Here is a 25,343-nt window from a genome sequence, read left to right on the forward strand (position 1 = left end):
ATGATGTGTTCCCCAAATAAGCTAATGCATAGCCCGGAAGGAAAAAGTTATGTTTTCATGAGAGAGACAGAGAAACTAACTTCCCACCTTTTAGAAAAGTTAAACGCAAGGATCCAAAATATTTTCATGCGTGCACAGCTTTATGTAAAATAAATACGTTTACGTATCATTCGATTCAAATTTTAATAGCTTTTACCTGTCTTCCACAAAGTTCGAGTTCACTGCTGTTAGAATGGATTTGATACTACTTTGAGGAATTCATTCATGTATGCTCAGAGCGTGACCATCTCTTTACATATTCTGTAAACTTTATATACGTGCATGTGTAGTGTCTAGCAGTCAAAATCACCCATTCTGACCTGTCATCAGTAGTTATGACACAAACTGGATACTAATAATCAATTTTACGTCATAAATTGTGTTAGGGGTTGGTGCTAGTAGTTTTGCTGCCCCAGGCAATGCTTAAAAACGAGTCCCTCCACTTAATAATAATGATGAGTAAAATGAAAAAGAAAAGGTCAAACACATTCTCATATGCAATTAAAGCTCAAAAAAACAAGCTTTACCACAAATTAGTTTTTTCGCCCCCTTAAGCTTTATGTTCTGATGTTAGGGGAGGAAAGAACGAAGGAAAAGTTCTTACCGAAAATTATTTGAAACTGAAGTCCCCCAAATCCCCCTTTAGGCTAAGTCTATCTAAGTTAGGGAAGAAAAGGCTGGCAACCAGCTTTCCTCCGGAAAATATTCGAAATTGAAAACATAAAAATGGAATTTTAGTAAACTTTAATGATATTATCGAGAATTTTATGTATCGGAGGCTCTCCTCCGGAAAATTGCGGAAATTAACGACCTAAAACTTTAGGGTTGCTTTAAATCAGAACCAGCGTCTGGGCGCCGCTCTCACGGACGGCGGCATTCATCCACCTAGATCCGTCACAGCGTCTTGCAGCACGATAATTTCAAAAAGATTGTATGTCAATACAAACATTTTCATACTTTTTAAAATCATACGCGTACAAGGAATTGAATTCAACCCCCGAGGGTAACTGGGTAACGAACTAAAAACTACTCTTTTAAAAATTTGCCCTTAGTTCTTGCATTGCAGTGCAGACTGCATTCTTTTAGTTTTCCAAACAACACATAGATGTCGCCACTAAAATCAGTTGAAAATAAGAAAAAGGAAAGTGCAAATAGCCCGCAAGATTTTTTTTTTTTTTTTTTTTTCAATTCATGGCTATATTATTAGAAGTAACTTTCAGTTTTTTTTTTTTTTTTTTTGCTTTGATTTTCAATCATTTATATTTGTTAAGATCCATTTGGAAGAAATGGGCACCAGTCGATTTCTTCGTCACATTAAAAAGGTGGCATTTCCATTATCAGGGACGCTCCGAACTTAAATTTTTGGTTGGGCGGAAATTCTCAGTTTTGTCAAGCGGAACTCCAAATTTTGTCGAATGATAAAATAGGGGTACAGTGAAACCTGTGTAAGTTGACCACTTGCGGTGCACTACTCTAGTGATCAACTTAAACAGGTAGTCAACTTACAGAGGTTGATTTATATGATAAGTGCTAATTCCGTGCCTGAAAAAAGCGGTCAACTTAGACAGGTGGCCAACTTCACAGGTTTTACTATGTACAAATAAGTACATTTAATGAAAAGAGACATTCGGACATTTAAAAATTGCAGAGCTGCAATTATGTCCCCAAATTTGCCGAATCGTCAGACGAAATTTACCTATTAAGGACATTTTGGGGAGGTCACAGCGACTTCCCATCGGGGCGCCCTTGTCCATTATGAGTCAATGTTGTGCTGTTTCTCACTTCGTCACTGTCCATCGAACTTGTCAGTAATTAAGTGATACAGATCTGAGAGAATCAAATTGTTATATATATAACCCTGCGAAAAATCATTTTGCATGTCATGTTCTGTACACATTGTTCTTATGACTTTGCTATCATTCATTAATGCATTTCTGTGTAGTTAGTTGACTGTTTTGAAAATATATGTACTTATTTTTCAATAAAATATACATAGACATTTGTCCAGTGATTTCTTTAAATTCATTCTAGAGTGAAGTGAAGTTGTTAAACAATTCAACACAATTTCAAACACATCTCTGATAAGAAAGACACGACTTTGCGCAGTGTGCAGAAAAGAAAAAAAATACAGTGAAACCCCGATTTCACGTTTTTCGAGGGAATGGGTTAAAAAACGGGAAAACGTAAATGCAGGAAGTACGTAGAAAGCATAAATCAAATAAATAGAAAAGGAAGTAAAGGTAGTTTAGATTACTTTTTAAAAGATATATTTATATTTTAGGAAAAGAACATTGTTATACATACCATCTTATATCATTTTGACACGTTTAGTTACGAGTACGGGCCTTTAGATTGAAAGTAGTCTGTAATAGCGAGTTTTTAGTCGTTGAGTTCAAAGTAAATGTTGTTTTCCAGTTATGCGATAGGGGACTGTATATTTTTTCTGAAAGGTGCTGGTAGGTGCGGGGATGTCCATAATTATGCGATATAATTCATTAAACAAGACAATTAACCACATATCATGTTTGTTCCACCGTTTATTGCGTACTTAATAAAAAAACACAGAACGAAAGATGCATGATTTAAAATCGTCTGCAGATAAAAATCGTCTGCGCGTTATTATTTTATTCATTTCAAAGCAAGGCTAAACTAAAACAGCGGAGCTTCAATTAACGTTAAATACAAACGCCAGGATTGAAATACTTTGCAAGTTTTCCCCCTAGTCTTTATGAAAAAGAATATATTTTTTTACTTCTTGTAAGCTCTTTATTGGAAGGAGCAGACTGCTTCCCCGTTCTTCATATTCAACTTCATCGGTGAACGAAAAATCCATAAGGTCTGCTGAGTAACTGCTGGATCTATTTGTATTTTAGATTAGGTGCTAAGGGATTTCTGAGCATAGCAAAACGGCTATTTCGGATATTTGAAAAAACATATCCAAATTCGTCCTCTTCAGTAAGTGTGCTCTTTCGATTCGGGCTTGAATTGAGCCTTTAGCATTGGACTATGGCTAAAATAGAAACCTTTATTTCTGTTGCTGTAACTACTTGTAACTGCGAAAATTGGAACGAGCGTAATCTGATGCAGAAAAACGTTCTTTCTAATGATATAGAATGCTAAGGGGTGAGAGAAATTTTTCAACCCTTAATAGGCAATTTATGTGAAATTTTAATTAAAGAAATTAATTAGAAAAAATTATAAAAAAACTTGCTCGCAATAAAAGCAAAACGTTCCGAGATGCAAAACTCTCTGAAGTTCGAAGTAATTTTGTACCAAATTTCAAAGGCCTTTATACTCCCAAAACATAACCCGCTGTAATGTGTCACCCAGCTGTATAAGTTAGTTCGAGATTTTTATAAGCAATTACAAAATTAATGTGAAAAATATGACACAAGATATGGTTGCAAAGAAAATTTTTGGAATCCGAAAGAGACGTAATTGATGAAATAAAGACTGGTATCCAAATTGCGTTATTTTCATCCCAGGGGGGGGGGGCGGAGTATGAAATACGAAATTGAAATTAATTTCAGAATAACGTTCGCAAAAAGAATGAAAAATTTTGACCTTTTTCTGCCTTTTCACTTATTTTTACTACTAGCAAATATATAAGAGTCATTCCATGTCAAGTGACCTAGAGGTCCCCGTTCGACCATCTCCGATTTGGATGAAATTTTATAGAGGTGCCTTTGAAATTAACCTATGCAAATTTTCAGCTTCCTAGATCTAAATCCCGAGGATCTAGGATCGCCGAAAAATGTGAGCCTAAATGGCGGATCAGCTTTTTGCGCCAAACTACCAAGTTACTCAGTTTACAGAAAATTTTATCACACTGGAAGCCTGAAATTTTAGGGGCTTAAAGTACGATTAGCTGTTAATACATTCAAGTATTTTTGGAAATTTGAGCTCATTAGATTTTTATAGTACGCGTGTAAACTCGTGAAAAAGCGCGGCGGGGAAATCTTTCCCTGGATTTTTGGTTGTCATAATATCTGAACAAAAATAATTCAAAGACTCGTACTTCGTGATTACATTGTAAAAATACTTGTTTTTTAATGGGTTACAGTTTCAGAGCTTAAATATCTGTTTTCTAAAAGATACTGTCATTCAAAGTGGCTATCAAAACCGTTCCAAGTGAAAAATAGCTTATTTTCAAAGCGCTTTATTAGCTCTAGTTTGTCACCTCGCATCTTCTTTTCGTTAATATAAGGAACAGATTTTTTAATTTCTTGAAATTCTGTCTGTCGTAACGAATTGCCATGTTTAAGTTCATATTACGGGAAAATTTATCACACTGGAAGCCTGAAATTTTAGGAGTTCAAAGTACTTTTGGTTGTCAATATGTTCCAGTTTTTTCTGAATTTGAGTTCATTAACTTTTGTGTAGCACAAATGCAAAGTCGCAAGAAAAACGCAGTAGAGAAACTTCTTCCTGGATTTTAGAATGTCACAAATTTTGAACAAAAATAATTCGAAAGCTCTTACTTTGTAATTCTATTGTCAATATACATGCTTTTAAAGGGTTATAAATGCAGAGCGTAAATATTGATTTTCTAAAAGATATTGTCATCCAAAGTGGCTATCATAATCGTTCACATGAAAAATACCCTATTTTTAATGCGCTGTTGCTCAAGTTTGTTCCATTGCATCTTCTTTTCGTTGGTACCACTAGAAAGAAAATATTTTTTCACACAGAAGTATTTTATTTTCTTGTAATATTTTGGCGGCCCCTCAACTTCAAAATATTTTAGCGGCCCTGTGCGGCTGCATAGTTTGTCACTTCCTAAGCACGGCCCTAGCTATGGGGTCTCCTGGACGCAGACCCGCTACAGACAGAATTTCACAATTTCTTTGAAGTTGCTTTTTAAATAAAGACATAAAATTTTACAAAAACCAGAAAGTTTCAAGAAACAAATTTACTGTCTATGGCTTTAAAGCGATTTATATAACAGAGAATATGCAAAGTACAAAGATCAATACTTTTATTGTTAACATAATCTCATAAAGGAACCAGCGGCAGTTTTACTTGTTTGGGGGCCCATCGCAATGAATATTTTTGGGTACTTTGTATACCACTTAGCGTTTCAGAAACAAGTAACTTTCAGGGCCTCTGTCGCAAGGGCCCCTCGCAGTTGCAACATTTGCGTCGTGGTAAATCTGGCACAGGGAGGTAAAATTATCAACTCAATTGGGCATAAATTGTTACATTTATGACCCCCCTCCCCCTTCCATCTGATTTGAGAGTTATATTTACGTAATGACTCTCTCTAAAACCAGAAGCTGGATAAATATGCTTTATCAATGTAAAACCAATAATATTTTTAGCCTGTCCTTAAATGATGCCACGTTTTTCACCCCTTCTCCCCTGTCTCATGTAACTTTATTTTGCACAAACATGTTCCAATAAAAAATGCGTGGTATCACACTTTTAATAGCCCCCTCCCTCCCTCTTGTCACCATTTCATGAGCCTCTCTCTCCCTCAAAGCATGACACAATTTGTGGACAGCCCCTTTGACCTTATTTCGTAACAATAAGGAAGAAGCAAACTCTCTTACAAGCACATATTTTGAATTATATGCGGGAAGGTATACTTTATAACTTTGTAATAATGCTCAAAGTTGAACACCATGCTATTACAAGATGCTTTAAAAATTATAGAAAACAAACAATCGCGAATTATAACGAAACAATGGCTTTAAAGTTGGAGGGGGATAAAATGCAACAATTTAGCCATCAAGAGTTTCTCGCTCCCTTCATTCCATCTCAGTGGAGGCGCGAAAATGTATCCACATAAAGCATGAAAATGATTATTTTTGCAAGAGCGTTTTAGATCTCTTAACGACTTCCATATAATGAGAAAGAATTATAGAAGAACAAAGAAATACCTTTAACTTGGAGTAAACTCTTCACCAAACAACTTTGAAGAAAGTACACGAAGCGCTACGCAAACATAGAAACGAACACGACGAAAGAACAACACGAAGCACAGAAAACGAGCGAAGTAAACAGTCACAGTGAACTGCTAAGCTAAGTGGGAAAATATTCAATTGATGTGAGAACATTAATAAATCTAAACGAGCTGATGTGAGCATCACATGATTTCCTTTTACTCCAATTTAATGTTATTTCCTCATGATTGGCAATTTTAATGTGATTCAATTGTTTACTCTCTAAATATCACCAACAATGACCAAATTGAAACCAAATTTAAAAAAAAAAAAAGAAAAGAAAAAAATCGCCAAATTTGTCGCCAAGTTGGCGACAAAACTTGGCGACCAAAAGACTGGCGATATATCGCCAAGTGTCCTACAAATTATAACACAACTTGAGTTTACATCGAAATTAACAATGACTTCCCCCAAAAAGGGGCAAAAGACCCCTTTAGGAACATCCGAATGCAACCAAAAGGGAAGGTGCACAACTAGACCCCACTAGGAGTCTACGTACCAAATTTCAACTGTCAAGGACATACCGTTTTTAAGTTATACGAGATACATACACACATACGCACATACATACGTACATACGGACGTCACGAGAAAACGCGTTCTTATTAACTCGGGGGTCGTAAAAATGGATATTTTGGGTGTCTGTACGTTCCTAGGCATAGATCCACGTGTGATCGGGTCGGAAAAAAACCTCAACATTCATTCGGGGGTGAGAAAAATGAAAATTAAGGCCGATTTTTGAGTGAAAATTTTGTTGCGAATACAATACTTCCTTTTTTGTAAAAGGAAGTAAAAAGAAATTACTGGTATTTAACGTCAAAAAACATAGAAAACAGCAAATGAACTTGCTGAATTACCAGGTATTACTGGGTTATTCTTCTGCAAGAGCTTGGGAGGTCAGAAGGTAAAATCTTAAGAGCTTTCATATCTTCTTTTACATGTACACTGATCAAAAAAATTAGGGGAGCACATGGTTTTAACAAAATTGAGAAAAACATTATTGCGGAAATTAATTTTCAATAAAGCCTCCAAGTTTTCAGGAAACATAAGTGTAAAACGTAAACTTCGGAAGCAAATCAACGTTTCGGTCGTCGAAAAGCAGAAAAAGGATACGAGGGCAGAAATCGTGATTTAACAGAAGCTCATTTTTTCAGTTGTTTAAAATTAAGCAGGGAACTCCGTGGCTCTGTGGTAGAAGTTTCGTTTTCTAAGCCAAAGGTTGCGTTTTCGATTCGCGCCGGTGCTCTGGGTGTTATTTCCTTCTCTTGTGATGTAAATATATTTTGTGTATGTCCGAAGGCAAGGCGCATTGTACGCGGTCCTCAATGAATGTAAAGCAATAGCTTCTGTATAAATAAATTAAAAAAAAAAAACTGTAATTTTTGCCCCTTAGTCGGAGCTTAGGCTAATCTACAAGAAAATGCCAGACAATTCGTACGAACTCCATAACGAGCTGTTGGAGATATACTTCGAGTTTTCAATGTCATTTTTAATAAAATTGAAATCAGAGAGGAGCTTGACTCAGGCACTTTAAAAGATCATGGGAACTTTAGATAAAACTAAGACACGTCTTTGAAAGGTAGATATTTTATTTCAAATCTTATAATTTCTTTTTCATTTGCAATAACAGACTCATTTGTATACAATGAACACACAACAAATACATATTACAGACAATATGTTTCATTTCAATAAAATCATATCTAACAATAATTAAAAATTAATCTTGCGCACATCGATTCCTGTAGGAATTCAATTTAAGCGAACATATTTCGAGATGAATAAAATTGGACTAGAATGTAGGCATCGAAAATGACCGCTGCAAATAAAAATAGTAATTTGGTGTTGATTTCAAAAAAAGTTTGCTAAATGAAGCAAAGCAGAAAGTATCATGGACGGACCTCCTGTTAAGGAGGGAGGGGGGACTACAAACAACAGCTGGAAATTAAAATCAGCAAGCAATATTTGTAGAAGGTCAAAGTTTGGCTTGATAGTGCTCACTTTTTCTTGGGGAATGGTATTGGCGCTAAGTTGAATCCAATTTAACTCAGCGCAAATACCACAACCTCGCCCTTTCAATTAGTGACCACCAAAACCCTGAACAAGTTCAACTCACTGAAGCCGAGCCCAATGATTTTATGGATTGACAATGGTAATGGATGATGATGGTAATTATTTCCTCAAGCTTTTTTTTTTCAATTTTACTTTTCCTTATTTATTTATTTATTTATTTGCTTTTTTTTTTTTTTTTTGAAGTGATCCCATAGAGTAGTAATAACTTCTAACTAAAAGGGCAAAAATAGATTCTCTCTGTATATCGAACATCTGTTTAAAAAGAAGAGGAATTAAAAACTCTTTCGAAAGCACACAAGCATGAATACAAAAATTCCAAAATTTCTTTAGAAAGGACCAAGGGCACCCACATAGGGGACAAGGGAGGGCTCGAGACCCCCCCCCCCCCCTAGAAATTAGAACTTCCTTGCTTTTAGTACTTTTTTCTTTCAAAAAATGTAAAAACATTTCTTCTCTAGCCATTAAAGAATAAGTTATTAAAAATGTCAAATTTTAATGACTCTAATCTGTCCTGAAATCTGTTTCTATGGGGAAAATATTCTGCTAAACCATGGTTAAAATATCTGCCATATGGTATATATATATATCTGTATATGGTATATATTTGTAAAGGGGGGGGGCCTTTACAGTTTTGCATATGGGTGCCCATGGAAAGTACAGAATGAAGTGCAAGGGATTTCTCAAAATCATTTTTCGTCAGCATTCTGGCAAAAGTCACTAAGTAAAGAGACATGCTAAATTTAAACATTCGTACTAAATATAAAAGATAAAGCAAGTTGTTGGCAGCCGACACGCTAGCAATCTGCTGTTTATTTTACAAACTTAGTTTTGAAGAATGCAGTGATTATTACAGAACAGATGCAAATTTCATCAAATTGTCGCTTCTGACAGTGTTGTGGATCTTACAGGAACGCGTTCAATAAGCTCCCGTAGTGCTGTCAAACATTACAGAAACGATGCTTGAATAAATGCAGCAAGAACGACAGTAAAAAAATTTGCAAAGTGCTAAAAAAGATATGCATAATTTGCAAACGCAAACTCTGTGAGCAAACCAATTTACTGTTTAGCTCGCTAAATCACAAACTGTATCATGAGCGCAGCGGAAAAGATGGGGGTTAATCCAACTAAATCCTTTGTTTTAAGCAACATTGCAGATCTTAGCATGTTAATAAATATGCACAGCTGGACAGTGGACAGCTGTGGCCAACCTTACCGAGGAGAGATATCCGGCCGCGTTGATGAAATATTTTTATGAACTCAGGAGGCTTTTTCTTCGAAACCCACAATATATCAATTTGGACAATCACTTTCATGGTGTGATTACTGAATATGACCTTGAGAATTCAAAGAGCGCGTAGCAGAAAATTATATCTGGAACAGAATGAGGCTTTAAAATACTCTGCCATTTACTGACACCCTTGCTTACCGCCAATCAAAACACTTTCATATTTGTAAATCCTTTTTTCTTTACTGGACTGGATAGAATTCACAATATAAAAGTGATTCGTTTGCGTTTCAATTCTTTTGAATGCTATTAATGCTAAATGTTACGCTGTTCATTCCATTGGTGATACAAGACGATTCACTCCGAAATTTTGAAGGAGAAACACAGGCCTGGCTCCAGGGGTAGGCGACCTAGGCGGCCGCCTAGGGCGGCAGATTTTAGGGGCGGCAAATTTCGAAGTGGGAACATTTAAAAAAAAAAGTATGAATACCTGCTTTAGCGCTATAAGATTCACAGCTTTAATGCTAAAAAAAATAATAATTTAGAGTGTGTGCCATTGCTTGGATATGCAAGACATAGTTTGGAATTTAACTAAAAATTCAATTCAATCTTAGAGGTGGCAAATTGCGTGATTTAAAAATCTTTTGAAAACATTAATTTCTGTTTCAGTTCCATAGGATGCCCTACTTTAATGCTAAAAAAGATAATTTAAAGTGTGTACCAGTGCTTGGATATGCAAAATCCAGTTTGGAATTTAACTAGAAACTCACTTTAATTTTAAGCACTTTACTATTATTTTTATTTCATTAATATATTATTATTATTTATATTGCTATTATTATCATTATTATTCAATGGGGAGGGGGCAGCACATGTTAATATTGCCTAGGGCGGCAAAACCACTAGAGGCGGCCTTGGGGAGACAAAGAAATGAAAGGAAGTAAACCTAAGCCAGACAAAAACTTTTCAAAATATTCAACAAACAAAGGATTAAGTACTCTTCTCGATATTGAGCCCTGTCATTTCTTTTTGCCTGTCTGACAACTAAACACATCCACAGATGGATTTCCGGAAAGGAGCACGATCACTGGTTGAGCTTCTTGAACTCTGCCACCTGCGAGGCAATGTACTCTAGGATGTGTTTTCCGTCCCTGGTGTCCGACGCCAGCTTGTCGGCAACGCATAGGACGTCTCCGCACTCCCGGACGAAGTACTCGATGTCGTCGTCTGTGCACTTGTTGGCCAATTGGGCCAGCCGGGCCCGTTCCGTGCTGAACGCTTCGTCAAGATCGAACAGTTCCAGGGAGGGCTTCTCCACTTCGCGGAACGAGGGAGGAAACACCTGAAACACACGGATTTAGAAATATAAACATAATACAGTCAACTCTCGATAGCTCGAAGTCCCAAGGTAAATCTTCGAGCAATCGGTAGTTCGAGTTATCGGAAGTTTATTTCCCTTTGTTTATGCAAAGTTTTGTATGCACGAAATTTGGACTGCGCGAAGTTTTGTCTACGCGAAGTTTTGTCCACGCGAAGTTTTAGCCGCGAAGTTTTGACCCATTACCCTTAAAAAGTCATTAAGTTTGTATGTAGCAGGTCCAATTTATTTTCTCTTGATTTCAGTTAGTACTGCTTTTAAATGTCTTTTTGTTTTAAAAGCAGATTATGTGAGTCATACAGAAAATTAAGGCTGCTTTTTTCAATTTTTGCCAAAATTATAAATCTCTCAAACGATGATAGTCAGCAATAAAATTGTAGGTCGTCAGCCACGGTGAAAAGGAGCCTAATCCGCTGCTTTTAACTTAATCTTGCAACACTGTTCCCCCTCACACAAGGTGATAAGCAAACTAATGTGTATTAGGCCAAAAAAAAAAACTTTTTTTCTGTTTTTGGTTGCATTTTTTTGCAGCCAAAAGCATAAATGCTTCATGCATGAAATAGAAACGAAACACTCGTAAAAATTTCGACTTAAAGGGAGTACATTCGAGATATAGAGACAACTTTGAATTAAAAACACTAAACTATTTTGGGGCGGAATGAAAACTTCGAGAATCTGGAACATTCGAGTTACAAGGCTTCGAGTTATCAAGAGTCGACTGTATAAGATAAGCAATATAATCGTAGCAAAATTGTTTAAGAGAAAGGGGGTTATGTGAACGCAGCACAGATTCAAATGAGCATGTGCAAAAAGCCACGTAAAAAGAGCACCTGTGAATATGTTACAATTATAAGGCGTAAGAAATACGTAGGAACTGGGGAAACGCAGAGTTGTAACTCGCTAGAGAAGAGAGTGGTTAGTTTTTTGGCTGAAACAAGAGCGATTCTCGGACCAAACTCGCCCGACCATCTTACATTTCTACCATAGATACTTTAAGATACCTTAAGATATACCTGTTACACTTTACATGGACATTTTCACAGCATCACCATTTTGTGCGCTTGTTTCTTCTTTTCTTTCTCAATGTCATAAAGTTTCTGAAATAGCATTCGAAACTTACCGCGGGTTGTAACGGAGCCAGTGGTGTTTCAAATCTTGGCATGATGAGCTTCAGCGGCTCGTGCTTCATATTCAGTTCCTTGTAAGCCCTGCAGAGAAAAAAAAAATATCTGCTATAGTGACTCAAGTTCTAATAACATACTCGCCAACCTCCGAGAAAAAAAATCCGGAAGATATTTTTATCCAGAAGATTTCAACGCAAAATAAAATCAAACAGGACACCTACTCTTTTTACATTTAACAATATATTAGTTATGAATTTCATATCAATTGAATTTACTTTCGTTTAGTAAATATTACTTGTATTGCTTTCTTTAAAAGTTTGGAAATAACGTTTTTTACTCGTACTCATCTTCAAAAACAACGCGACCGCGAAGATGAAGATCGGCGCCGAAATTGTGCCCCTAGTTGCCCGCCGCGACGCTCGCTTCGATTGGATCCTGATGAAGTCATGCGCTGTATCCCTCAGTGAAGTCATAATCTTGCCTCACGTCTTCTTGTGCGATTCTCCTACGGCAACCTCTCCTTGGCTACTTGGCCTAAAACGCGGTGCCGCGTTCCACAAAAGTATCGTTAGCGCCAAAATTGGCAAGATACAATTTTTTTCCTACAAAACATGAAAAATCCGGAAGATTTTGCTCATAATCGGACATGAAAAACCGTAAAACTTCCGGGAAATCCGGAAGAGTTGGCAGACATGTAATAAGATAAGAGAAACATTGCTTTACTCATACTTTAGTAGAACCAAAACATAACACTTCATGTAGTTATTTTATTTTGAAGTTCATGTGCCCCCACTCCCTTTGCCAGGGAAAATCTTTCTCAATATTCTTTTTTTTATTTTTTGACTTATCTCGGAATTGTCTCGTAGGGCTAGATAATCCCCATGAATCCGAATAATATTTCCAAAAACACTTGTGGGTCGCAACTCGCAAAGGAACTCATCCTTCGTAAATCGCAAACAAATTGAATGTGAGCAGGTGAGGCCTCAGCAGCAGAACACAAGTGGCTTTCGCAAAGGTCTTATGACCTTCACAAAACCTGAAGGCTCTTGTATGGCCACTGAAAAACCTGCAGCAGGTGGTTTGGTGGGATCTAAGACCAGGGACGGATACAAGGGAGGGGCGATGGGAGCGATCGCCCCTCCCTTTAGGGACTCTCCACTGGTAATTTTTCGAAAATGAAGTTAAAAAAGCCCAAATTTAGACGAGTTTCATTGATGTTGGGAGAAGGGAGGTTTGAGTTTGGGACCCTATCTGGAACCGTGTCAGAATTAAAATCCGAAACCTTTGTGATCCATATTTTTAAATCAGTATACATAGTAAAAAGACGGTAATAAAAATCAATCGCCCCTCCCTTGAAAAATTTCTGGATCCGTCCTTGTCTAAGGCTGAGTCCGAGAGATTCATTCGGAAATTTTGCTAAGTGCTATGAGTGGATGGCAGGAGTTTTCATTTGTCTGGTAAACTCTATTTTTGCCATGGTGGAAATCTCACTGAAGGTGAGATCCCCACGAGGACTCACACCCTCCTCAACAGCAGACCTAGCCAGGGAGTCGGCTTTTACATCGCCTTTAACTCCGACATGTAAAGGGATAAACTGGGAATGAATAGTGTGTCCGGGGGAAAGTCTGTGAAGAAGATTTAAGACGTCCAGACTAGTCTAATGAATAACAAAACCCCGATTTTAGCGATGCCAAATCGAGGCACGACAATCAGTCAAAATCCAGATATCCTGGTATCTATCCTCCATCTGAACAGCATTCTGCAAGCCCTTCCTTTTAGCAATAAGCTCTGATCTAAACACTGAGTAAAAATCTGGGTTTTTAATTTTGAATTCCAAAGCTCAGGTAGGAGTAGGTATTGTTACAAATTCTGTAAATAGTAATTATTTTTGTGATTAATTTGTCGTAATCAAGCTAAATTTGGTGTTTATTAAATTATCTTTCATCTAAAATTATTGTAGTAACGTAACCTGTAAATAGTTTCTGGTAATGAATATACAGCCCCCGTACATTCGGCTGAAGTATACGGTCCCCTCATTTCTGAATGATAAAATTTGTGAATGGAAAGAAATAAGAAAGTGTAGAAAGGTGTAGGATTTTCTGGAATATCTGAGAAGTTCTCTTTCGATGTCTATAAATAGCCGTGCCGCATGATAAAAAGGCAGTCTCGATTGAGAAGTTGTACTGAGAGTGTATTTAGCTCTGTTTATTGCGCATTTCGCTGTGTTGTTTGGCGTATTTGGATGTAAATACGTGTGTAACAGTTGAGTTTACGGTGTTGATTGATATTTGCTTAATTGCTGATGATTAATTTATCAGTTGTTAACGATCTTTCCTGTACATACTGTAGATAAATCTCCCGTGTTTTTCTCAAGAACTGTGTCGTCCTTTCAAGAAAGTTTGAAGTCGCACCGGATCCGTAACAGTATGTATACCCAACTCCCCAAAACACCAGCATCCCCTCACACTCAAAATTTTATACACACTAAAGCAAAACTCACTAATAAGGCAAGCATTATTTCCGAATATGGTCGAGCAGCACTTAGATAAAGTTACTCACCCCTTTTCCTTCAACACAGACATTGGGTACATTAAATATGCTACTACAGCTACGAGCGAATAAGGGTGGTTAGTTGTTGAAACATATTTGTCACCCCACAGAATTTATTACAAGTTGTTAAAATACATTAAAAGACATTTTGGCGAAATCCCACAATGAAAAAGTTCTGACTACATTTTATGAAATGTATCCTCACTTTTTAACTTTCTTCTAAAAAATTTTATTAAACCCGCTCTAGTGTTTGTAATGTCTAATAAAAATGCGTCTAAAAGCAGAAATTAAAATTTTGAAGCACTGTTTTTGAGTCACTTTCGGATCCTTTGAAAATTTTCAGGGGAAGCTCAAGTCCCCAGGGCATTTTGGGTAATCAGGCCCAGGTGATTCATCATGAGAGAACGGCAAAACGATTTGATATCGAAGGCAAAATAGGAGATTAACAAATGGCTACTCACTTGAGCACTTTGGGCAGCACTCTGTTGTCGAACTGAAAGAGGGAGGCGCGGAACAGCACCGAGGGGTCAGCAGGGATCTCGTCACACTCCTGTAGGCAGCCGAAAGGATTCTCTGCCAGGCGTCCGATCGACGGAATTGTGTGGTAATCCGAGATCTGCAACGCACAGCAACCGCATTGATCCCAGAGTTAGAATGGTTTCAATGCTTACATAAAATCAACATTTCAAATAATGTTAACAAATAACCACTCTCTGACTCTAATGAATATCTATATTGAACATTGAAAACGTACACATAAGCTCAAATTCTCTCATTCAAAAAAAAAAAAAAAAAAAAAAAAATCTCAAGAATTTTTGCTATTTTACAGGAACATAAAATAAGATCTTCCTCAAAATTTCATTAGGAAAGGCTATAGCTTAGAAATGTAAATTTAAATAAGCAATAATAAGATTAACCATTTTAAAACAGGAAATTGATGTTCTTGATCCAATTTTCCCCCTTTGAAGCTTTATAAGAATTTTAATCTTTAACTTGACCTTTTCCACAAGGTCAGCTTAGGAATAAATATGATTTTATCCATTGTAAGTCAAGATGAAAATGTTAGAAATTTTTTTAAATTAATTAATTTCTTTTTGAAAAAAAAAAGGGGAAACATTAATGACTATAAAACATTCGAAATTGTTTTAAAATAGATTTGTTGCATCTTTTTTTCAGCATTTTTTTGGGGGGGGGGGGGAGGGCTGTCAAAGACAAAAGTTTTTTGAAAGGTACGATATACTCTTACTAGCGAAAGCCAAGGCACAAGGATGACAATCTAGGAGGGGAAAAAAACAAACTCGTTGATGCTTTGTTTTGTACCACATTTCATGTTGAAAAAAAAGCAATAATTATTTAGAAGAGAAAACCAGAGGATGTAATAACTGCCATATCACTGTTTTCAGCTTTATTTAATAACAAAATACAACTACCAGAGGGAAATGTGTTGAATGTCTCACATAAAATTAATTTAAAAATCTGGAGGAATGCATCATATACCACAGGGTTCTCGCAAAATTTAGGAAGCACTACAAGCGCGAAAATACCCATCAAACTCTTGATTTATGAGGCATCATATTTATGGTGTCTTCCGCAAAAATAGTTGCTTGAGACTTTCCTTTCACCCGAAATTTGCATCAGTACATGCAGGACATTAACGATGACGTTCTGAAGTTGGCAGCACAAAACTGATCTCTTGTATTCAGTAAATTACCGCCAATTAGCCAGGGCTAAAGCAGAAATACATGAAATACACCGCCAGCTCAGTCATTTCTAGCCGAGGACTGCAGTTTCGTGCTTATTAGCACTCATCAGCCCAGCATAGATGGAAAACCTCTTAAGGAAGCCAAGAGTGCCAAACAAACTGGTAGCTAATATAGAATTAGCGCAGACCAGACGAGTGACCGAAGCAAATAATTGGCCGGTAATTTACTGAATATACCATGCCTTGCCTTCAATCTTCGAGTTGAACCGAACCATTGCTTCGGTCACTCGTCTGGTCTGCGCTAATTCTATATTAGCTACCAGTTTGTTTGGCACTCTTGGCTTCCTTAAGTTGATTTTCCATCTCCAGCTCAGTCACTTTCCTATGCCGGGCTGATGAGTATTAATAAGCACGAAACTGCAGTCCTCGGATGGAAATGACTGAGCTGGCGGTGTATTTCATGATCTCTTGTGCTTGTTGGACTAAATTCAACTATTCTTTCCCCAAACAATTTGACTTTTTCAACATTGACAGCTACCACAATCCAATTTTTATTTAGTTTGATAAAGATTTGTAGCAGTTTTTGATAGCAATACCAAATTTCTCACGACATTTTGGCATTTTCGTTTGAAAACCATTTCATCATTTCATTTTATACTAGGTTCCTTACTTAGTAACCACTTCTAGTGTCTATTTAATTCAATTTTATCGAATTGAATCTTCTGAATTCTATCCCAAAAGTTAGGTAATGATTACGATTTTTTTATATTTTTTTTGATTTTTGAAAGGTCGAAGAGAATGTATTCGAATGAAAACAGCATTTAATTAAATTTTATTGAGAGAAATATCGATGGCAGTACTCTTTGAATTGCTCCGTTTGCAAATCAATGATTTGTCTAGAAATTTTTCCAATACTAAAAACAAATGGTACTTTTCTGTCTTTCATTGCAGTGGCACAGCCAAAGAGAAGGTTTAGAGGTTGAAATCCCCGCTAGAACACTAGGTTTTAACACACATTACCAACACAGGTACAGTAGTTTACACTCATATAAATAAAATTATGACCAAACACCCCAGCAGTGCAGCCAGAACTATCTTCGGGAGGATTTTTTTTTAATTTTTTCAAAACAGTCCTCACATGTGTACAAACTTCTGTACTAGGATTGGAAATAATGTTAAAACCAAGGCTTTTGGAGGGCGTTTTTGCGCCACTGTAAATGGTAATTTTTGGCTCTGCTACTGTTCCAGGGGATCATTAATTTCAGTTAAACTAAAGTTACGTCATAAATTGACGATGGCATCATATCAAACTTTTTCGTCGCCGACGTGGCGATGCATCGTTGCGTTGCAGACAAAAAATTGGCGACAATAAACTAGGATCGTCAAGTTTGACGACTGTGAATTTAGGAATATATGGTCAAGTTGTCGCTCATTCATGCCATCACTTCACATCTGTTTCTACACATCACCCTCAATGGAAAAATACCAAAACAAGTAGCAATGAGATGAAGAAATTTAATTTTTTCAGTATAATCAAAAACAGAAATGTTTTAAAAAAATGTTTCTGATTTTTATATCGCTGACCCGAAGACAAGTATAGTATTTAAAAAAGAAAAAGAAAGAAAACTCACTTCTGGATCCTCGGCATCGATGGCATTGAGCTGCAGCCCGGAGGTGGTTAAATGATTGAAGATGACATTCTGCAACACAATGGGAGATAATATTTTAATGCATTCAATTCACTCTAGGTCAATTAAGTCATTTAATTCAGGAAAATATCCCTACTTAACCTTTTCTAAGGCTGTGAGAAATATACTGCATCAATTTTAACATCTTAACAAATTGTAAACTATTAAACCTCTATTGATGAGGCAAAAATTTGTACGGATTGCACGGAAGAAAGTGGCAGAGAGCCAAAAAAAAAGTGGGGGGCGGGGGGGGGGGGGCGGGGGAGGGCTGTAAACAGATTTTTTTTCAGCTGCAACATCAGTTATTGCTCTTACATCGAATAATATGTAAGCAAATGCTTCTGTCAACGACAAACCAGCAAATAGCCACTCCCCTCCCCCCCCCAAAAAAAAGCTCAAATAACTGAATTTGGTACAGATGTAGTATACACTCATCATTAACATGTTCCATTCTTTATTATTTTAATTATCTAAGAGAAATTTGGCACTGATAAATACTCGGCCATTTCCTGGTTATAAATTAGTTATGTCACATATATTACTATTTCAGAATGTTGAAGATTGTGGATTGAATAAAATTGATCTTCTTTAAGCGATAAAACATACCACTCGGCTTTCAAAAAGCCAAACTGGCTAAAAGTATTCCTCTAGTTAGTAAACTCAAGTTATTGAAAACGTGTGCCAGAGTTGTCAGCAACAAAGACAATCATATGCTATGAATATACAGTCGAACCTCCATATATCGAACTTCCACATATCAAAATTTTCTATATATCGAAATCCCAACAAACTTCTATGTTCATTACATAGAAATATCGTTTCTATATATCGAAAAAGTCTCTACATATCGCGAAATATTTTCGAGACATTTATAGATTTTTTTCCACTTTAGATTGTTTGTCTCATAAAAAATAAAGGTTAGGGGAGAAAATTATGTTTACTAAAGGTTGCTACGAAATTCATAAGGAATCTGGGATTGAGGGGTGTGTAGATAGGTCGTTGTTTCGTTTTGGAGTTCTTAAATTCCCTCAAGTTTATTTCAAATATCTTAGTTGTAACCGGTAACATTGTAAAATCAGTTTCAAGTTAGCCCTTTTGTCTGTTGATTATCATTCCTAGTCTTTTTATCTGCAGTAAAAATCCTTCAAGTTAAGCCGATTGATTTTTTACTTTTCTCGGATCAAGTTGAATTGCAGAAGAATGAAGATGTATGAAGGCTCAAAAATGTAATTTGTGTTATTTTTTTTTTAATTATTAACTTTCATTTAATCCGATGCTCGTATAAATTAGCAACTAGGTTTCATACACGAAAATTGTGATAGGGATGAGCTTTATTTTAATGTTTTAAGATAAAATAAGATAGTTTCTATAGATCGAAGTTTCTATATATAAAATTTTTTTCTGGCAATTTGCTACTTCGATATATAGAGGTTCGACTGTATCACTCCAGTGTGATCAAAAAGTAAAATCAATAACTGTCGGAAGTGTAGAAAACATGACCTACCAAAATTTTTAAGTTTTCTTCGTTGTCGATGTAGGCATCACAAAACATGTGCGTCGAGCCCAAAACCACGATTTTGCCGTTCGAGGTCTGAAACAGAAATAACGATTTTAAAACCAGAAGACCACACAGTTTAATCAAATTGTGCAACCATTGATCAATTAAAACGCACAAAAACGAATACCCACTTGGAACAAGAACTAAACCTTAAATATATTATAGCTAAGAACAGTGGTACCTAACCCTTAAAAGAGGTTAGGTACCGCCAGAGGGCAGCACCTCGAATTAAAGATGAATCTCGCAAACTAGATTACATATAAACTTTAAATACATTTAACTTTTTACTTCCTTTTACAAAAAAGGAAGTATTGTATTCGCGAAAAAAAATTCACTCAAAAATCGACCTTAATTTTCATTTTTCTCACCCCCGAATGAATGTTGAGTCTTTTTTTCGACCCGACCACACGTGGATATATACCTAGAAACCTACAGACACCCGAAATATCCATTTTGACGACCTCCGAGTTAATTACAACGAATTTTTTCGTGACGTCCGTATGTACGTATGTATGTGCGTATGTGTGTATGTATCTCGCATAACTCAAAAACGGTATGTCCTAGAAAGTTGAAATTTGGTACGTAGACTCCTAGTGAGACCTAGTTGTGCACCTTTAATTTTGGTTGCATTCGGATGTTCCTAAGGGGGTCTTTTGCCCCTTTTTGGGGGGAAATCATTGTTAATTTCAATGTAAACTCAAGTGGTGTATAATTAGTCGGACACTTGGCGATATATCGCCAGTCTTTTGGTCGCCAAGTTTGTCGCCAACTTGGCGACAAATTTGGCGAATTTTTTTTAATTTTAAATTTGATTTCAATTTGGCCACTGTTGGTGATATTTAGAGAGTAAACAATTGACTCACATTAAAATTGCCAATAATGGGGAAGTGACATTAAATTGGAGTAAAAGGAAGTCATGTGATGCACACATCAGCTCGTTTCTAGATAGAGTGAGAACGGAAAAGATGGTCAACAAAAGAAGAAAAAAAAAAAGAAAAAGAAAAATTTAGTTTCTTTCAAAATGAAAATACGATTTGATGCGCATTTGTAACAAAATTAAGAGAAAACGCTGTTTCTGCTCGATAATGAAAAAGTATTACGCCTTGAAGTAAAATGCGCATTATGATCGGCACATGAAACCTACAGTTCCATTTTTGAATTCCAATTGGTCTCTTAGCTGCAACCGACGAGCGGACACATTTTATTTTATTTTACCATTTTTAAAAATATTTTTAAGACTGCATTAGGTGGAATTGGCAAATGGCCAATTTAGACGAGTACAGTCTATCTAATTGAGAGCGAAAACAAAAAATTTAATGTTCGTGTTTCGTTCATGTCAATGTAACTCTGTTTAATTTTTAGAGGCTAACACTCATCTACAAAAGCTGGCATCCCTGCAAAACAATAGATAAATGCGTTCATTTCCGCCTGCAAACCGGATATTCGCCTTTCCATCTCATCGATGGTTGGATAATAGCAAGTATCATTTGGTAAATTTCAAAACATGCAAGCACTTATTCTGAATTTCAAGCAACCTCAATGTTAAATCATTAAAAAAAAAAAAAAAAATGAATTTTGACCTCTTGAATTCAAATTATGTTTTTCGCAATCACAAGTGTGTGTGTGTATGTAGGCATGTGTGTTTATGTGTGTGTGGGGGGGTAGGTGTATGTGTGTTTGTCTGTGTGCAGGTATGAGTGTGTGGGTAGTTGTGTGTATGAGTGTTTGTGTGTGGTGGGGAATGTGTATGTGTGTGTAGGTATATGTGTTTGTGTCTGTGTGCAGGTATGAGTGTGATGAGTGTGTGGGTAGTTGTGGGTGTGTATGTAGGTGTCTATATGTATGTGTAGGTGTCTGTATGTATGTGTTTGAGTGTGTGTATGTGTATGTAGGTGTATGTATTTGTGTGTGCGTGTGTGTGTAGTTGTGTATGTATGCGCGTGTGTGTAGCATATAGATGCAACCTGGCCGGTCGACGGTGATGCTGCAGAGGGTGCTGGCGGGAAAATAAAATGATAGTACATCAAAACAGTCAAGTGAGAACAATAAGCAATCGTTATTGCTCAAAAAAAGGTTTTCAGAACGCCTATTCGATTTCCGAGATGTAGACAAGTTGGTCAATAATACGAACGCCATAAAAGGTGAAAGTCTTCATGAGAACTCTGATCAGCTAGTTAGGGAGTGAAGTATCGTAAGGTATTCTCACCGGATGGCTGTAAAAGGCACAAACAGGACGGTTCAGAGGAAAAGACACACTTCCGCTCGAGAGTACAGCGACAGCAGGTTTGGCCACGTTCAAGGTAGCGCCATAAGGATACAGGAACGACAATGCCCTGTTCAAGAAAAAAAATCAGAATCAGGAAAATGTTCTGATTTCCCTGTTTACACTTCATACTGCTGGTTAGGTCTGGTTTCTTTTTCTTTTCCAATTTTAGACGCATTAGAATTGAAAAAAAAAAAAAAAAATACAATCTGGCCCTAATAATTTGACCTCCGATCGGCTAAGGCTGTTCCAATTGTTGTTGCCGATAACAATTGTTGACCTAATGCCAATCAAAGAATTTCCGCTTTTTCAACCCAAACACAAATGAACGCGTCCAAGGACAAAGATCTTTTTACCGGAACCAGACTATACTCAAAAATACTGAATGAAAAGAAAAGAAATGACTCGAGCAGCACTGACTGGGCGTTGTTGGTGCCAGACGCATTCTTGCCGGGGATGCTCTTTCCCGCGGCCACACTGATGGACCTGTTGAGGACGCCGTTCGACACCAGCACTTCCTTCGGGTGGTGATACTTGTGGTACACAGTCCTCACCACAGCGTCTGCAACGACAAGAGAATTTATCATAGAGACAGACTTGTCTTGTTCTCAGATATTTTAAACAAGTACAGTAGACCCTCGTTTTACGCGGGTTTATTTTACGCGGTTTCGATTATACGCGGTTTAAGATTTGGCACCTTCATTTCATTTTACGCGGATGCGGCAATGCAAACAGATAACATTTTTCCCTCTTTCAAAACCCAAACCCCTAAAGATTGCAGATTACACGAAATAAACTGCATTTTGGCGTGCTAATAATCGAGATTGGGCCACCGGAGACAGTTTATGTAATTGGTTCCAAAGCTCTTTCCAGGAAGTAAAGTTATTAAACTCACCGATTCAGAAATACCTGGAAGAAGAGCTTTTAGGAGTGACAAAGGCGGCCAAAACCAACGAGGATACCGACTTCGGTGACACACAACCAAAAACGTTCCGCATTGAAAATTTTGAGCCATTCCTAGACAATAGAAATGATCCTTCTGATTTGTTAGTGAAGGAAGATTCTATCATGGAAATGACGCAAGTGCTCATGGATGCGTTAATGCTCTGCAAAGAATTACAGAGAAAAATTCTTAATGACTTCCAAAAGACTATCATTGCCAGCTTCTCTTTATAAATAGAAAACGAAATTAGTTTATGTTTTCTTTATGCAGGTTGTGCATAAAAATCGATAAAAGTACACATTAAACTTATTATACAATTAGTCATCACTAGAATGAAGTAGTTTTTCTTATCTACGGAACCAAACCCCTATTTTAACACTAGTATTAGGTCTCAATTTACGCGGTTTCGATTTAAGCGGCATTTCCGTGGAACGTAACCCCCGCGTAAAACGAGGGTCTACTGTAATACATTGAATATGTGCTAACTAAATACAAAGGGAAAAGCAGGGGGATACCCACCGTTGTTGACCATTATCCCCCTCTCCTCCAGGAGAAAGTTGATGTTTGTCTGATAGCTCTTCTCTCCACCCTCGCCCATCGTCACCAAGATGCTGCCACCGCGATCCACGAACTCGCGCAAGTGGTTGATCTGCAAGAGAGTTTATATGCACATAGGAATAATTTTCAACGAGAGCAAATTGCATGAAAATCATAAGATGACCAGAAAAGTGTTTCCATAAAGCACGAAGATTTTACATATAAGAAAGGCAGATTTTTAGTTATCATATGATTTATTTTAATAAAGAACCCGGTAAATTTTTGTATGGTATAGTGTGGTTCCGAAAGTTGACCTCGAAAATGTTTACTCCTCTTTAGGGGGTAATAGGGAAGTGTGATTGAAGCTAAGTTGAATTGGGTTACCTTTGTAGTAGTTTTGTGAAAAAAACTCAAGTTCGCATGAATAACGCTTTCCCCTTGCCCCCCCCCCCCTCCAGAAAAATAACATTATAAGGGTCAAGCTTCAACTTATCTATCATAACACACATGCCAATGATACACATAAACTGCGCCTACCATGTGCGGTCGACTGTGTGAAGATTAAAGACAAAACTGTGGTAAATAAATGAGGGGAGTACCACACTTGGCACCTTTAACGTCATCATGATGTAATTTTGGTATTCAGTTCGGTAAATCACCACGTGGTTGTGGTCAGAAAAGCTGTCGCGTTGATAGCCTAAACGCATCTCTAATACTTAGGCCAGCTCCTTTTTTTCATTTATTATAAATCCTTTTCCACTTCGATCAATGATGTTCCCCATCCAGAAGCCCATTAATTAGTCAATGATTCAATTAGTTTTTGCATCGGAACAGAATTAGACATCTGGGTAAAAGAATAGTTCATACCATAGATTACGAACTTTGGATAAAAGCAGTTTCATGAAATAATGATCAAGTTTGAAAAAAAAAAAGAAAAAAAGAAAAAGGAAAGGAAGAAAAGAAAAAAAAAACGAGAAAGTTTAACAAGGTTTTCAAAACTAATTTGTATTCCATACTGCAATGCTGTTTTATAAGTCTTTGAAATTTCAATCATTAAGTACAGAGCAAACCTCGTTTATACGACTAACTGGGACCAAAGGCAAACCGAATGACCGAAAATCCGGATAATTCGGATAGTTATGGGTTATAAGTAAATTAAAGCAAATCTTTAAAAAAGCAGACTTAGCGTTCGGCCCAGTCGTTTGAATAAAGCACGGTCAATCTAAAGCTTTATCATTATAGTACAGCAGCAGCAGTAGTGTTTGTATTATATCATAATTCATTATACTAGCTATGTAGGAGCTGTAAGTTAAATCAAAATAAAAAGGGAATGTTCGACTTACTTATTGGTACGTTTTTCGCTATCAAAATCTAAAATTATCTAAACGTAAAGGTAATTTTTTAAAGCTACAAATTTTATCCGGATAATCCGGAGATACGGATTAACGAGGTCCAGACAAACGAGGTTCTACTGTATGCCTGAATACTCGTTTGTGCAAGTACAGGCCTAACAAGAGGCCATGTCAGCCTAATCCGAAACTAGGGGCCCGGGCCTTGGGGGAGGGGGGCGGAGACACTGACGAAAAAAAAAAAGAAAGGAAGAAAAAGAAAGAAAGAAAAGAAAGAAAAAAAGAAAAGGGGGAAAATGCTCCGAATAAGCGGAAACGCAAAGATAAAGTCAAATTTACTCTTTTAGTATTTTACAATTATAATAGAGTTAATTATTTTTAAGAAAGTAGTTTTAATTTTTTCCCCCTTCTTTTCTTCTTCCTCTTTCTTTTTTTTGGGGAGGGGGGCGGCGACATAACTGACAAGGGACCCGCCTTGGCTCTCTTTGGCCCTGTTTGCAAGAAGTTCTGAAAGAGTGCATAGAGAGAGTGTAGAACAAGAGTGCATTGGCTCCGCTTGGCAACTTTTTTACATTCTAATTTGGAGGAAACACAAAAATATCGTTAACAAAGCTACCATAAATCTGTTCCTGATGGTTTCATTTAAAATTTGAATGGAACATTTAGTACGACCAGGTTATGTACAAAATTTGGAAATAAGGCAAAAAAAAAAAAAAAAAAAAAAACGAAATGCAATTTTTGTAGACAGTTTACTCACTTCTGTGACGGTGAATTTCTCTCTCGGTCCCGGTAGGACGAAGATTCCCGCCTTCGACAACAACTCTGGCGAGATGTCTCCGTTGTTGCTGTAAATAAATTTTTGTTACACGCATCAGGAAAATCTTGCCAAACAATAGTTTAAAAATCACAGACATCCATCGACAAATTCATGCTTCTCGCTTTGTTGACAAACAACATCATCTTCAAACT

General features: G+C 36.9%; 1 protein-coding gene across 1 annotated transcript in view; it reads right to left on the reverse strand.

Annotated features, from left to right (window-relative positions):
* Positions 1–10,366: 10,366 nt before the first annotated feature.
* Positions 10,367–25,343, reverse strand: part of LOC129216818 (intraflagellar transport protein 52 homolog) — a 33,439-nt gene continuing 18,462 nt past the window's right edge. The window contains exons 3-11 of the mRNA XM_054851035.1: positions 25,132–25,219; positions 23,008–23,137; positions 21,966–22,107; positions 21,489–21,615; positions 19,229–19,315; positions 17,668–17,736; positions 14,796–14,950; positions 11,781–11,868; positions 10,367–10,624 (exon numbers count right to left, since the gene is read on the reverse strand). Coding sequence (XP_054707010.1) covers positions 10,367–10,624; positions 11,781–11,868; positions 14,796–14,950; positions 17,668–17,736; positions 19,229–19,315; positions 21,489–21,615; positions 21,966–22,107; positions 23,008–23,137; positions 25,132–25,219 — 1,144 coding nt within the window. The remainder of the gene's footprint in view (positions 10,625–11,780; positions 11,869–14,795; positions 14,951–17,667; positions 17,737–19,228; positions 19,316–21,488; positions 21,616–21,965; positions 22,108–23,007; positions 23,138–25,131; positions 25,220–25,343) is intronic.

This window comes from Uloborus diversus, chromosome 2 (genome assembly GCF_026930045.1).
Source record: "Uloborus diversus isolate 005 chromosome 2, Udiv.v.3.1, whole genome shotgun sequence".
Taxonomy (NCBI): domain Eukaryota; kingdom Metazoa; phylum Arthropoda; class Arachnida; order Araneae; family Uloboridae; genus Uloborus; species Uloborus diversus.